This window comes from Poecilia reticulata, linkage group LG7, assembly GCF_000633615.1.
Source record: "Poecilia reticulata strain Guanapo linkage group LG7, Guppy_female_1.0+MT, whole genome shotgun sequence".
Taxonomy (NCBI): domain Eukaryota; kingdom Metazoa; phylum Chordata; class Actinopteri; order Cyprinodontiformes; family Poeciliidae; genus Poecilia; species Poecilia reticulata.
The window spans coordinates 17736388-17752176 of record NC_024337.1 but is presented as its reverse complement, the minus strand read 5'-3'; the positions used below and the strand labels follow the sequence as shown (position 1 = coordinate 17752176).

General features: G+C 40.3%; 1 protein-coding gene across 1 annotated transcript in view; it reads right to left on the bottom strand.

Moving 5' to 3' along the window:
* iqsec2b (IQ motif and Sec7 domain ArfGEF 2b) overlaps window positions 1-9841 on the bottom strand; it is a 48248-nt gene extending 38407 nt beyond the window's left edge. Inside the window, 1 exon segment of the mRNA XM_008414354.2 lies at window positions 8154-9841. Coding sequence (XP_008412576.2) covers window positions 8154-8599 — 446 coding nt within the window. The 5' untranslated portion in view covers window positions 8600-9841.
* Between the last annotated feature and the right edge of the window lie 5948 nt (window positions 9842-15789).

Here is a 15789-nt window from a genome sequence, read left to right as displayed (position 1 = left end):
TTCCCTCCCTTCACATCGCTCGCTGTGCTCGGATGAGGTCAGAAAAAGCTCAGCTGAGCTTGCCCACACATTTCGCCCGAGGCCAGTTCATTCCTCCTAAGTTTTATCTTTGCTACGGAAATTTGTGAAACACAAGTCAGCAGCAGCAGCAGCAGCTGCAAGCCCAAAGTGCTGCATGGTTTGCACCAGGAGCAAATATTCAACAAACGAGGGTTAAAAAATAAAAGCAAAGAAGAAGAAGAAGAAGGGACAAAGCTCAGAGGTGAAGAGAAAGAGAACAGCACAAAAGTAATTTTTGCAGCTTCTCTGAGTCATATCTGCAGCAGTGGGAAACAGGAACCAGCGAGGGGGAGAGAGTGAGTGTACTTACGTGGGTATGTGAGAGAACGAGTGTGAGAGATAGACGGGGTGGAGCGGAGTGGAAGTGGAAAGGGGACGGGGGGTTATATGTTGTGGAGCTACTGAGCTCCTTCTGAGAAAGAAAACCCATTACGGTTCCCCAGCTTCATGAAACAAAATTAACGTCTATTTTGGTGAGAGAGGAGCCTGGAGTGGGGGAAAGATGGAGACACAAACACCTTCTCGGCGCTCGGCGGAGCTCCCACTGTGGCAGCCGGTGAGAAAAAGACACGCGTCCTTTTTGCTGCTCTTCCTTCTCTGCATTACGTAACAACTCTTCCCTGAGTAATGCTGTCGAAACCTCCAGCAGTCCCTGCCTCTCATCCTTTGAGCAGCGTGACAAGCTACATGCATGTAGCATGCAGTCCCTCCCCCACTTCACAGCCCACTTCACGCTGCACTGCAGGGTCATTTCAGCTGCAAAGCAACAGCCAGACCCAGGTGGCAGCCACTAAAAGAGATCCAGAGTGTCATCGCTGCGCTGGTAGAGCTCTTGAGCCGGATGTGGACAGATTCGCTGGCAAAGCCTGGTAGAGATAAACATTTTACTTCTGCCGAGGTAAAATCTCACTTTGAAATCCAGTTTGTACATTTATTCTGTGGGGGAAATTTCTCACGTTGAGGAATATTTGTTCCCAGAGTCACAATTGCTGCCAGTAGAAAGAGCACTTGGGGTGTTTTTTTTTTACACCTGACAGTCCAGAAGAATCCGTTTGATTTTGGATCAAAAATAAAAGCAGCAAGCAACAGGAATGATCGCCAACAGCACATGTTTATTTTACGGTGTTTTCACACCCGACAGTCCGGTCGACTCGGTTCGGCTGGCGACCAAAATTGCAACATTTGCTGCGGTTCACTTTCACACTGCACTGAGTCAAACGATCCAAACTAACACTTAGTTCTCATGTGACGTCACACTTCTACAAACTTTGTAACCGACGGCCATCTTGGTAGCCAGTTGCTATGACGACAACAAACAAGGGACAGGCTAAGAACAAGCTCTCCTTTCATTCCTATCCAACTCATAAATATGTGTCAAACATAAGGCCCGGGGGCCAAATATGGTCCTCCATATCTTCTTATGTGGCCCTAAACACTCCAGAGGTATGCATGAACAGAACCCTCAAGTTAACCGTTTTGTGCTTAAATATTGATTTATCAAATCAAATCAAACTGTTTAACTGCAAAATTACATCAGTCAATACTTCTAATTTTACTGCAATTGTGAAAATTAACGCAAAATCAACAAATCGCATCATTTTTTGGGGCTTGTGCATAACAGAGTTTACTGAAGATTTTCCTGAAAAGTTGTCAAAAACATTGGTTTTAAGTGATGCCAACTCCCACCTGCAGGTGGCAGTGTATTTTAATTCTACACTTATTTGCGAATCATAAAGAGCCACATTATACCTAAGCGCAAATATTGCAAAATGTCTTTCAAATATTTTTAAATTGGCACCAGAAAAGTTTTGATTATTATTGCAATAACAAAAACAGTGAAATTCTGGAGGGACTGATTGATGTGAAATAAGTCCAGATTTATTTAATTTTAATTAGAACTTATCAAATGCAGACATATCAAACCATTTGTTTATCAGGTTTATCAATACGTTCTGGAATCTTTTAGGAACCTCTGTGATTTTAATGTGTCCCAAAATGAAAACGCGATTGGCGCCCATCATAAACAAGTACAACTGTCACTGAATTACAATCTTTTGAGAACTCACCTCTGTGTAAAGCTAAGATAAATATAAGCGATATTTACTGTCACAGATATGGCCAATTCTCTAAATCAAGACTAAAAACCGTCCAATTTAGAGTTGATTTTGAATCACAACAACATATTTATTAACGTTTTGATCATTTTAACGACGAGACTTAAAACATAATGTCTCCCTGCAAGAACACAAAATCTTACCAAGTACTTTTGGTCTTTCTACTAGTAGTTCTTATAAACTGTGGAAAATGTTCAATCTGCCAATGAAAATAGTAGTTTTTCATCAATATTAAGAAATTATTGACTTAATATTAACTTGTAAGTTAGTTTTGTCTTATTTCAAGTGCACTAAGACATTTGCACTTGAAACTAGAGCAAAAATAATTGGTAACATTTTGTGTTTTTGCAGTGCCGTTATTCGTTTTCACAACTGTTCACTGCATGACGTGTTTATGATGTTTTTACAGCACTTTGAGCTGCCATGTTGCTGAAATAAACTTCAGTGACTGATGCTGGAACCGTTGAATATACTTACATTTTTACACACAGAGGAGACATTTAAATGCAGCTTCGTCTGACAGACATGCTCCCAAAATAACAACAACATAACATCCGCCGTGCAGCTTCCCGGGGGCCTGGGCTTGACATTGAATATCGTTCCCCCGCCGCCGTTAACAGCCGGAGAGGGACGAAACGGGGGCAGCGTTTGGGACAGCTGCTTGTGGCGCACCGCTGGGAGAAACAAGAGGAGGCAACTTTGTTTTGATGCAGCTTCGACATGCATGACTAACAAAACGGAGACGAGTTACTCAGCCTGAAATAATAAAAAATGAAAAGAATCGAGGGCTGTGCGCGAGTCGAGGAGGCCAAAACTAATTGGAGAAACAAAACAAAATCTGAGAGCTTCGCGCTCTCCCTGCCTTGCTTACAGCCTGCTGACAGATGGCGGATCAGTGTGTGTGTTCCACCTTTTCTCTTTTAGTCCGGCGCCTGCTGAGGCAGGTCACCCAGTCACTTGCCTCCTCTCTCTGTCATCTTTCCCCCACTTCCACTCCTGCCTCCTCCCCAAGTCTGAGCCGCAATTAGACAGTCGGAGGCAGCGGAGGACGGAGAAGTGTGTGTTTATCTCAGATCCATTATTAGAGGAGAGCGAATTGTCACTGACCAGAGCCAGCAGGCCTGTTTGGATGAGGCTGAGTCACAGCCAGACAGGGACAATATGGCTCCAAAGGCGCGACTCTTTATTAAATGTGACACTCCATATGATGCGCTTGTCTGAGCCTGGATCCAAAGTCGGCCACAACTGCTACGGGCAATTAGACAGGGCAGGATCCGCAAGATCTACATTAGCCATTCATCACTGCATTTAACACCCACATAAATAACTAATATGTGCTTCTGTCTAATGACTAAGTCCGCTCCGGGAGGACGGCAGGGAAGCAGTCGGCTCTGATCAATCAGGGATTTGGGTAAACCTGAGTCAATCACCGGCAAGCGGATCGGGACCATAAGAAAACAGAACCCAGCTCCAACTGCTCAGATGGTTTTCTGGATGCAGAAGTGCACACTTTGGAGTGTGTTTTACTCAGGAGTGTGTTTTACTGTGCACTTCTTCACATGAATTCCTGCCTACTCACAAAGCTGAATGCTTGCAGAACAAAAGCCGACTCTGAGTGCGTGGTTAAGTAAAAGCCAGGACAGATGCTCTCCCCGTGTGCCAAAGCTGTGTGTGTGTGCGGCAATCTGGCTTCAGGTCAGCTGTAAGTTGGAAAATTATTTTTTTTAAAAAGACAATAAAAGAAAACATGCAGTGCCGGTGTTGGGAAGCACAGATAACACCGGCAGCAGTAAAGATGTGTAAAAAGGCCTTAAAGTAATTCCTCTTTTAATGTGGTAGAAAACTTTAACACTGAAAAATTTACAAAATCAAATCTTGACATCCTTTTCTCAGCGAAATTGTTGCCATGCCCGACCATCCTTCTAAAATAAACTAAGCCATTAAAAAAATAAATACAATTTTGCAAATTTTTATCTCAACTGTTTTTAAAACAGCAGCTTCTTAAAAAAAACGAGTTCATTTTTTTTTGGTGTCTGGAAAATGAGCCCTTTATAAGACCTCACGATTGTCACAAAGACAGACGCTGACCCGTTACATAGCAACCCAAGCGGAACTCCGGCATATTTGGTCAGCTGGATGGAAGGAAACTTTATGAAACCCTTTGGGATTTTCCCCTCAGGGGATTTTGTAATTCCCGTCTCCCACACTGCACCCATACATTAAATCCTTAAATTAATGTTATGCGTTTGTTTTTAACACATCAACAGCCCTATAGTCCCTGTTTCTGTTGTTCTCCTGTCAACCCTCCTTCCAGCCTCCAGTGAGGAGCTGAAGAGTTTAGTTGCACGAGGAACAAAGGAGTTCTTTAGTCTGTCGGTCTGAGGATTACCACTGTATTCACTTTACAATGGCTGCTGGAAAAGATAAGTGTTTTGTTGTTGACTTACCATCCAGAAACCACTTGCTGCATTCTTGTTGGTTGCTTTTCAAACATGTAAGATTGTATAATTGCTCATCAGCAGCAGCTTATTTGGATTTAAAGTGACAGAGACCATAAAACATTTTATTCTGAAAGGAGCTCAAAATAGGCAGAACTGACCAAACTAAAATCTCATCATCTAAGAACGAATTTGTGCAAAAATAAATAAATAAATAAATAAATTAATGAACAAGCTTTGAATAGGCCACAGATTTATCCTGACCCGTTTAAGAAATCATAGTAGGTCACCTTTAAGTTTATATGTTGAGTTAGAACATCTATTTATTAATCCACTTCTGGGTTATAAATATCACATAAAACATTCACGTCACCTACTGGCCACCTGGCTGGACCCTTATTTATCTAATATGCTTCAAGGTAATGGAAGAAAAAAAAGCTTCAAGGCTCACTGTTGGAGAACTGCAGCAATGGGCGGCAGTTTCTATAGCAACCACTCAAAGCCTTTTCTGTTCTACCATTACAAATGCAGACATGTTGAATTAGCTAAACTTTAACTGGAGTCATGTGTTTTTGTGGGAGGACACAACAAATTAGACTTTTGACAAAAAACGCTCCAGATTGGAGGAAAATATTCTCATGCCTGCTGTTAAACACAGTGGGTGACCTGTGATGCTGTGGGCCTCCTTTGAGATGTCAATAACTCTTCCAAACAACAGGAACCTTTTGAATAAAAATCAGACCAACTTTGCCAGAACATCTGACCAAAGAAACACGGGAGTGGTTCCAATTGGGCACAAAATCAATCAATCAAGCGAATCCAGCCAGAATCCAGCTGGATATTTTGGGCCACAAAAAAGAAAATGAATGTCCTGAAGGGCCAGTTGTGGCAGGATGCATTGATGAAAGCCATGAAAAAAATGTTACAATATCAACATCTTTTCACACGGATCAGCCACTCTGAGATTTTGCAATCGTTTTGTGATTTTGTGGTCCTAACTTAGAAATATTTGTAAGGAACTTTGTGATGTTGGTGCTTATGTATGATGGCAAGTGTGACTCTTTGTCTCGTTAATCCCAGATTATAACCTGACATCAAATCAGCCTGAGGCCACAGGGAAGTAGAAGAGACACTGCCCCCTGCAGTTTGGAGTTAGCATCGCTTAAATCCAAAGTTTTTGAACAAGTTTGCAATAAACTCACAAATATGAATTAGCGTGAAAACTCTAATGTTCTAATGTTATCTTGACATTAGAACAGTCAAGATAACAATCTGCTTAAAGATTATTTTGTCAATCAATTCAATGCAGTTTTTATCTGTTTACTGCCAAGTTACATCAATCAGTTCCTCCAATTTCTTATGAATTATTGTGGAAATGGATGCTAAATAAATAAAATCAACAAATCCCAGCACTTTTTCATTCTATTTCATAATTATGAGTTTATTGCAGATTCTTTGCAAAAATTGTGGAAAATATTGGCTCTAATTGTTTACTACCACCCTACAGGCGGCAGTATTTCTTACTTCTACTAAATATTATAATCCATAATGATGCAGCGAGTAACAGAAAGTCACATTTACCATCATACAGAAGCGCAAACATTTCTAAATTACTACCACAAACACTTTTTTATTGCAAAAGTTCTTCATGCTCAAAAAGTACCTTTGAAGCAGCTTTATGAATAAATTATGCCCAGTTGGTGCCATGGGAGCCAAAAGTCTAACAGTTTTCTGTTATTGTGTAATATGCTAAACCTTTATAAGTCATAACCTCCGTTTCCTGTTTAGCCAGTCTGGCTAAAGGTTTGGTGTGAATTCGCAGTTGTAATAATTTGTGGTACTACTGCCTTTCCATCATCTCAAACCAGCCTCTCTCCTCTGACACCAAGAACACATTTCTGCCAATCCAAACAAGTGCCATTAATTGGATATTTTTGCCATTTTGAGAGAAATGTTTGTGTGGATCAGCCATTTCTGAAGTACCAACAACAATACTAAGTCTGATTAATCATGTTTGAACTTCAAGTCATTGCATTGAGTTGCTGTCATCAGATTTAGTTGTTTATGGGGTTTTTTAAAGTTATCAACCGTAAATCTTAAAAGGGCTCAAAAATAGTGTCATGTTTTCATTCAGTTAACTTTTCCATTATTCTAAAGATACAGAAACAAAGACCCAGAAGTGTCCTTGCTGAACTTTTCTTCAACAGAATATTGTTCACACCTACAATATTCTACAGTGAATATTCACACCTACAGTGTCAGGGACATTCCTGAATGTCTCTGACATTCAGGAATGTGAGGATTATCACCAATGACAAGAAAGGTTGCTGCTTTTCCCTGCCTGTCAGACTGACGGCTGGCCATGGAAATGTTCTGTCAGAGCGGAGATATTCTGGAGACCGCGGTCAGCCATCCAAGGGTGTTTTCACACCTCACAGGCTGGTAGACGCGGTTCTACCAGGGACCAAAGTTGCAACATTTGATACATTTTTAGCTGGTGAGGTTTGCTTCATCACTGCACAGGATCAAATGAACCAAACCAACTGGAAAAAACGTTCCCCTCCTCACCTGTGGTGGCACTGCACCAAGAACCACTTAAAAGAAGCAACAGAAAAACCTCTAAGGAAAACACTGAGCGCATCTTCCTTCTCCACAAAACGTAAACAAGAATTAAGTAGCATCAGAGTTTGGCAGCTGTAGCATTTCTCATGTCTTTGGTAAAACTGAACTGTTGTGATTGTTTTGGTTGCATTTACCCAGAAGACCCTGTGCTGTAGTTCCCATCCTGCGTTTGCTGTGGTCTGGTCCGTTTGCATCTACATATCCATTTGTACCACTTCAAACTAAGCATGGCTGGTGTAAAATGTTTTCATCAACTGAAGCACATTGAGGCTGTTTTCACACCTGATAGTCCAGTAGACTCGGTTCAATTGGGGACCAGAATTACAACATTTGTTACATTTTTAATTGGGTGGCTCACTTTCAAACTCTGTTGTGTCAAATGAACCAAACTAATTGAATAACCTGCCCCTCTCCTCGCCTGTGGGGGCGCTGCACCAAGAACTACTGAAAGAAACAACATAAAAACCTCCAAAGAAGACATGAGTGCAACTTCTTTCTACACAAAATGTAAACAAAACTAGAGTGGCGTCAGATTTTAGTGGTTGTAGGATTTCTCTTTTGAATTAGCTAAAAGACCATAACCCAATTTCTCCTGCTAGCGCTACACTCTCACATTTGTTTTGGTTGTATTTATCCAGAATGCCCAGTGCTACAGTTCACTTCCTGCTTTTGGAGCGGTCTCCGGTTCACTCGCCTTTCACATTTGCATTCAAACCGCACCAGAGTTCACTTCAACCGACGCGAGACCAAAGCGGATCAGAGTTCACACCTCCGAAAACGAACTGAACTTTCTAGACAAACGAACTAGAGTTCAGTTAAAGTGGACTAAACATGGATGGTGTGAATGCAGCCCAAGTTAGATCATCCTGATTACTCTAGAGAGAAGAGAAAATGAGGCCCATATGTTTGGTGGACTTACTTCCTGCGTGCGCTGGAGCTGGTGTTGGTGTCTGTGCTGTCAGTGCGTTCCAGCCGGTCCCGGTCCGTGTTGGAGGAACCGCAGGAAAGGCCTCGCGTCAGTCTGGCGTGGCTCCTCCGCTCCCTGCTGGGCCCTGGAGTTGTGGCTGATCCAGATGTCACCTGAGGCGTTGAGGTGCCACCACTCCCGCTGCAGCCCCCGCCACCGCCCGGTTGGACCGGAAGTGTCAGAGGCTGGTTGTGGTTCTGCTCTGGGGTGTCGGACCCCCGTGGGCCACGCTCCAGCCTCAGGTCCTGGTTTTCCTGACTGACCCGGTCCAGCTGGCCCTCCAGCTCCTCAATGCGCCGGCGCTGCGTCTCAAGGAGCTTGGCCTGGCTCTCGATGATGTTGTTGAGCTCCAGTAGGTACTCCACGGCCCGGTTGGGGCTCTCCGGGTTGGACTCCATGGTGGGAGTCTTCCTCTTGGTGTGTGTGTGTGTGAACACCACCAGCTGGAGTTTCGCCTCCACCCTCCCCACCAGCCCTGATGAGTTGGGGGGAGGGAGGGCCCAAGAAAGTCTCTGCTGAAGTTTAACTATTGACCTTTGGTGTCCAGAAACAGAAAGTCACAAAGGTGAAGGGACTGAGAGTTTCAGAATGACTACATATCCCTAAGGATGAGGGCAAGAATGAGCATTATAGCATGTTACGCCATGAAGAGGGTTCAAAGTTCAAAACGAAGCTCAGGACGCTGGTGATAGTCTGGTTTCCTGAAGTTGCGGTCATTTTGACTCCACCATAGAGAAGGTCAAGAGTTTGAGACGACATGATTCACAATTTACAGATAAAACATGAAGAACAACAAGAGATCACCCGGTGGAGGGAGAAACAATGACTAACATGTATTTCTGGTTTTTAAGTTTTCTGACAGATTTAAAGAATGTAGATCATCAAATTACACTATTTATAGCTTTAATTGTATCAGTTTTTACTAAATTATAAATATGAATAAAAAGCACACTTCTTGGACAGACAGGGGAAGGGGTTGGGGAAAGTGGTGCGGGTTGTGATTTACCAATTTCTTATCAGGCGCTGTCAATCATTACATAACAGAGAAAAATCAGCTCCCTCCCACGTTGAGTGTCCCCGCAGTACATCTTCTCCGCTTTCAACCCATGATTTAAAAATGTCTTCAAAGCGTAAGAAGTACGCAGACTTAGATTGGGAAGTTCATCCTGGGAGTCCAGATCCTCTCCCCCCAACAGGTCCGAGCAAAAAGGGAAAACAAACCCCAAAACACTACATCCCGGGGTTTTTAAATTCAAATCCCAAACTGAGCGTCTCTGGTCTTGTCCTCCACTTTCCCTCCAGATTAAGCATTAACGCACAAATTGTTGCTTTAAAGGGGAATTAAAAAAAAAAACTACCTGGACTATTTTCACGGTCCAAATCCTAAAACTGCGCTTCTGTGTTTGCAGCCTTCGCAGCTGATATAACTTGGATCTAAAGAGTTCACCAAGCCGCTTTTCTTACTTATGTGCTCTTCAGCTGCTTCAGGTTCTCAGTCTGTGCAGAAGAGAGGTGATGATGCTTTTCCTCTCAGCAGGCGAGGAGGCAGAGAGGTTTTGCTGCTTTCGCGTCTCATCAGCGGGGAAAAAAAGCGTTTGGCTTCTCCACAGGAGCGCATCTCCGTCAAGTTTTCACATGGAATATAATGAACATCCGGTAGGGACTTTCACAATAAAATACAACCTGGCAGGGGCACACTGAAATTATGATTTCACTGATTACTTTGCAGTCATAGGCTACGTTCACACTGCAGTTTGAAGTGACCCAAATCCGATTGTTTGTGAAATCGCATTATTTATTTATTTTTGGCTGTGTGTTATCTCCAGTGTGAACTTCAAACGAGCTGGAAGTGTTCCGCATGCGCACTAACGGGCGCGATAAGAGAATGCTCGTGGTTTGCCAACTGCCATAAAAAAGAAGTGCTCATTGTTTAAAATCAACAAAACATCTGATACATAGCCTACTCAAATCTCGAAGATGGCGGTAATGAACGTTAAGCTGTTTTCCAACCACCATAAAATAGAAGGAGAAAAAGGAGAAGGAGAAAAAGGAGAAAAAGGAGAAAAAGGAGAAGAAGAAGAAGAAGAAGAAGAAGAAGAAGAGCTCAGTGTTTGCGGAAGTAAACATGGAGGCTAACGGTGGAGCTTAGCTTACGATTTTAAAGTTGTTATTGTCCGCCATGTTTTTTTTTTTTTTTTTTAAATTTTCAAAGAACTTTATTAAAGTTAAATTAGTATACATCAAAATAACATAGTGAAGTATACAATACAACAGTAAACAGAACAGCCAGGGGTGGTTAGATAAGAACATGCAAAGACGTACAAATTGAAATTGTCCTTAAAGCCTTTTCATTTGTAGATTCTGCTATTGATTTGATATATAGTTCCATATCTTTAATGAAAAGAGAGAAACAAAGTGTTTTATTAGCAAATTTGCATTTATGAATGTAAAATTTAGCAAAGAGTATTAGCAGGTTTATTATAAAGAAATGTTTAGCATCCTTCTTATGGAACCTATAGAAACAAAATAAAACATTTTCCCAGCATAAGGAAAAATTCTGTAAAATATGGTCATTAATATTGTCCGCCATGTTGTTGTTTTCCCTCCATTTTGCGCGTATCAGGGCGCAGAATAGTGACGTTGGTCGAACATCAATGACGTTCTGTTCCACGACTGCGACCTGACCGTTAAGATTCAGGTCACATTTGAAAAGATCGGATACTAAGCAGCCTGGGTCGCATTAAAAAAATAAGAATAAAAAATACGATCTGTGTTTTTCCGACCGTCATGAAAAGATACAGATCACATTAGGGCAAAAAGAAAAAAAAATCGTAATTGGGTCACTTCAGTGTGAATGTAATCGTAGATTTCAATAAACAGTGGGTCAAAACATGAATAACTATTTACTGAATTTAGCTAAATACAGCAAACATTTTAAAAGTTATAAGAAATGCTGTTCTTATAACAGAATAAGGCAAACATAAATAACATCCCTACAAACAAAAAAAATTGGACTACTTTATTTTATTGATTTTAGCTCTCTTTATTGGCCCGGAAATAAATTTGAATTGACTATTTTGGCTCAAAACGTTTGGACACCGACGCTTTATACCAAGCATGTTTGTGTTTTATTTTGAAAGTCCCGCTTGAATCTCATATTTCGTCTGTCTAGCTTTGCTCGGCTCAGTAAATCCAGTGAAGAGAGAACACAACCAGTGCAGTTCTGCTCCTATTGCGCTGAATATTTCTCTATATTTAAAAACGCAAGACTTGATTTCAAAGTTTCCTTTTTACTGTATTATCATGCATCATCCTCATATAAAACAAAGCTTTTCTTTTTTGTTTTTAATCATTATTTCTCGCTTCATCTGACTTGAACAGAAGGATGTGGCTTACAGGAGATGAGAGAGGAAAACATGCCTCAGAGCGATGTTATTTTTAGAGCTCATATGTGAACTGAAACGCAGTTAATTCACCTGTTCTCTCTCTGTCTCTCTCTCTCTCGCTCTGACGCAGTAAAAATAAATAAATAAAACAAACAACAACAAACACCTGAGATTCTCGGTTTGGTTTAGTAACTGTAAAATCCCGCGATTTACCCCGAAAAACATTAAATACGTTTCATCTGCAGGATATCACTTTTTTATTTCTATTAATGCCGCAGTGACAAAATAACTAAAAAGAAAAATAAAACAAATTTGATCTTCTGCCCAAACTCTGTAATGCATTTTTGCTGCCACCTGCTGTCCATTAACGAGGTTCCAAAAACATTAATAACACACAAACATTCAAGTCAATGCAAAAAAAAAAAAAAAATTGCTTCAGCACTTTATTTCCACTTTACATTTCAGCCAATTTCAAAATGAACATATATATATTAAAAAATAACATTAGCAAACATTATAAAATAGGCAAAGCTAATATAACATGATCGTCTGGTCATTTGCAGCACACCAATGCGATCAAATGGACTGGAAACAGTAGGTAAAGTTGATTTATGCCTTTGGGAGATGACTGGTAGTAATAACAGTCTGTGTCYCTTAATGCAGCTGCAGAAAATCAACATAATATTGCTGCAGCGTTAAAATAATAATGCTATGAAGAGCAGCTTCTCACCCGAATGGCTTTTCTAGAGCAAAGTGTCAGAAAACCTGAGTATATAAAAAAAAAGAAAAATCTTTATTATTATTTAAATAGAAAAATAATATCTCACAGTATCCATTCAGGTTGATTCCTTTAAGTTATAATAATTTAAAAAGAGAGCAACAGAAAATGATGTGCTAGTTCACCATCTCAGAGCTCAGATTCCGCTGATATTTTATTTTTTAAATATTTTTTTGGCATGGCTGAAATTCCTCGACGGTCCACCCATCCGTAGTATTAGACACCTCAGAGCAAAAGATTTTCACAGTAAGAAAAATCAGTGGTTAGGATAAAGTGGTTTGTTACCAAGGCAACTGTACGTGGCACGATGGGCACAGCACTCTCAGGAATCTAGATAATGTTATTTTTTTGTTGTCGTTTTTCTCTTTTTCTTCTGATACACAATAACAACAGTACTGGAAATATAAATATACACGCCGGGTGCATATTTTTTGGCATCCTTTGCTAACGGTTCAACTCTGAAACACTCAAGCAGCATTTTACAAAACATTCACTTAAGACTACGACAGGTGCTACATTTGTTTGTGTGTGTGTTTACAAAAGGTTGGATTTTTCACATCATTGCACAGTAATAAATAGGAACATATGCCTGTTATCTGTAGTACATGTTTACGGTGCCTTGGAAAAGTATTCACACCCTTTAACCTCATTAGATTTTTGGTGGCCTAGTCCAATCCAGCTCAACCAAATGAATGATTCATTACTGCTGATTCAGGAGTTTAGTCATATGATTCAGGAAGCAGGGATGCATCTAAAAGTTGCTCTGAATGACTGGAATTGGGCAACCAGGTTTCACAACAAGCTTCAGCAACTTTACCTGGGATTTCTGTGACAGCAGAAAAACAAGCAAACACATTAAAACTTGATCAAACTGCTGCCCCCTTTCTAATGTCACCCTGGGCAACCGCCATATCAAAAACAACCACTGAAAGCAATGCACTGTTTTCCATTTTTCACAAAATAATTTAAAATGAGCATAAATTGAGGTGTTCAGTGAAGATATTAGAGGTTTGTTAGAGAATAAAACAAGAAAAAACACAGTAGGTGGAAAAGTATCACAGGTCATAGGTCACAGAAGAGGGCAGGACAAAACGTCACTGCGTTGCTGCCTTAAGATTTTATGCAATTTTAATATTGCTAAGAACTTTTCAGATTGCTAGGTTCACACACAGCATGCTAATCCTTCTCAAGAGGAGTCTGTTAGTTTTTTTAAAACTACTTTTTAACCAGGAGTTGTTTCGTAATGGCAACATTCATAAACATTACAAGCTGCTTTTTAAAAACATCATGCAGCCCTTGGGACAAACCTACCAAATCATCCATGTCCAAATAAACTGACAGTCCTGGCATGGAGAGCATCAATCAGAGAGGACGCTACGCAGAAGATTTTTTATCGTCATCTTGTTTCAGTTTACCACAAGACACGTTACCCAACAGGTGGAGGAAGGTGCTTCGGTCAAATGAAGCCAAAATTTAGTTCTATAGCCAACATGCAAATTTAAATGTGGCAGAAAACTAACACCGCCATTATGAAACACGGTGGTGGCAGCACCAGCGTCACAGCAGATGGGAGAACGGATGAAGCAGGACTTGAACCTTCCAACAGAAAAACAACCAGCCAGATAAAAACGTGTTTTTAAAAGTGACCTATTACGGTTCCTTAAACAGATTAGAATAAATCTAAAGTTACAAAAAACATTTGTCACATTTTTTTGAACAAAATTATTCTTAGATAAGATTTTTGAGCTACTTTCAGAATGAGCTGTTTTAGGGAGTCCTGTCTCTTTAAATCCAAATAAACAGCACATTTATACAACTGTACATCTTTGAAAAGCAGAAGTAGAGCCTCCTGCACAACCAACAAGAATGTAGCAAGCGGTTTCGGAATGGTAAGTCAGCAACAAAACACTTGCCTTTTCCAGCAGCCATTGTACAGCAGTAAATCCAGCTGAGCAAATGTCCTGGAGCACCGCTTGGGTTGCTAAGTAACAGTGCAGCGTTACAGAAGATGTTTGTGAAACGGCTAATTTTCCAAACACCAAAAAACGCTAACTTATTACCAGAAAACATTTTGGTGTTTTAGAACTTGGGTTGTTTTTTTTAGAAGAAGTAGAGACACAAAATGGAAGTAGAAAAAATGCAAAATGTGATTTTTGCACAATAAGTCTCCTTTAATTAGCTTATTTATGCATCAGAATGGCCTAGTCAAAGAATCAATTTGAGGGTTAGCAACTAAACTGGAGCAGCAACTAAACTGGAGTCGCTACCCTAAAAGTAAAAGCTAATGTCGAGTCAGGGGGAGGGGATAAACACAAATTCACGCCACACTTTTCAGCTCTTTATTTTTAAAGCATTTTGTCTGTCACATTGATGATAAATAAAACACTGCATGTGGTGGTTGTCTCAATACAAAATGTGAAAAGGCTCAGGGGATGTGAATACTTTTGGAAGGCACTGCATATTTATGTGTTCACAAAAACTGAGTACCAATTTTCACATCATCGCACAACAATAAAAACGGTCAGTTACCTGTTATTTGTAAGATATATGTCTTTATATGTGTGTATCTGATTGGTGCATATATTCAAATATACGAGTTTTTCATTAAAGGTATACAAATCAGAGCTTCTCCAATTATAATATTTACAATAAACTCTTAACTTATTTCTTTACAGATATTCACAGAATAGGGAAGCTTCAAAAAGGGTTTCACACACACGCGCACGCACGCACGCACACACACACACACACACTGAAACAGTTATGTACACTCACACACACACACACACACACGCACACACACACACACACACACACCCACACACACACCCCCCCACACACACACACACACACAGCGGAGTGCATATGGACGGCTGATAGTCTCGGACAGTCGCAGCATTTTTATTGCTCAGTATCTTTGTGAGGTAAAAAGTCTTTGCCGTAATCAAAAGTGGACAGAGGGAAGCTGATGGAGTGGATACACTGCAAAACACTAAATGTTACCAGGTAATTTTGGTCTAATTTCTAGTGCAGATATCTTAGTGCACTTGAAATAAGGCATAACTTACTTACAAGTAACTTTAATTGATATTAATAAATACTTGCCAGTTCCACTGGCATTTTTACCTTGGTATAAATATACAGATTAGGACCAACTGGGGGCGGAGGAATCTGACTTCTTCTCTGAATTTGAATATTTTTTTCTCCGAATTCAGATTTATTGTTTTCCAAATTTGTAAACTTTTTCTCAGAATTAATTTTTTTTCTTCTCAGAATTCAGTTTTTTTTCTCTTAGAATTTAGATTTTTTTTTTTTCAGTCAGAATTCAGATTGTTTTGTCCAAATTTGTAAACTTTTTCTCAGAATTCAGATTTTTATCAGAATTTGGACTTTTTTAAACCAGAATTCAATTTTTTTTCCCCCC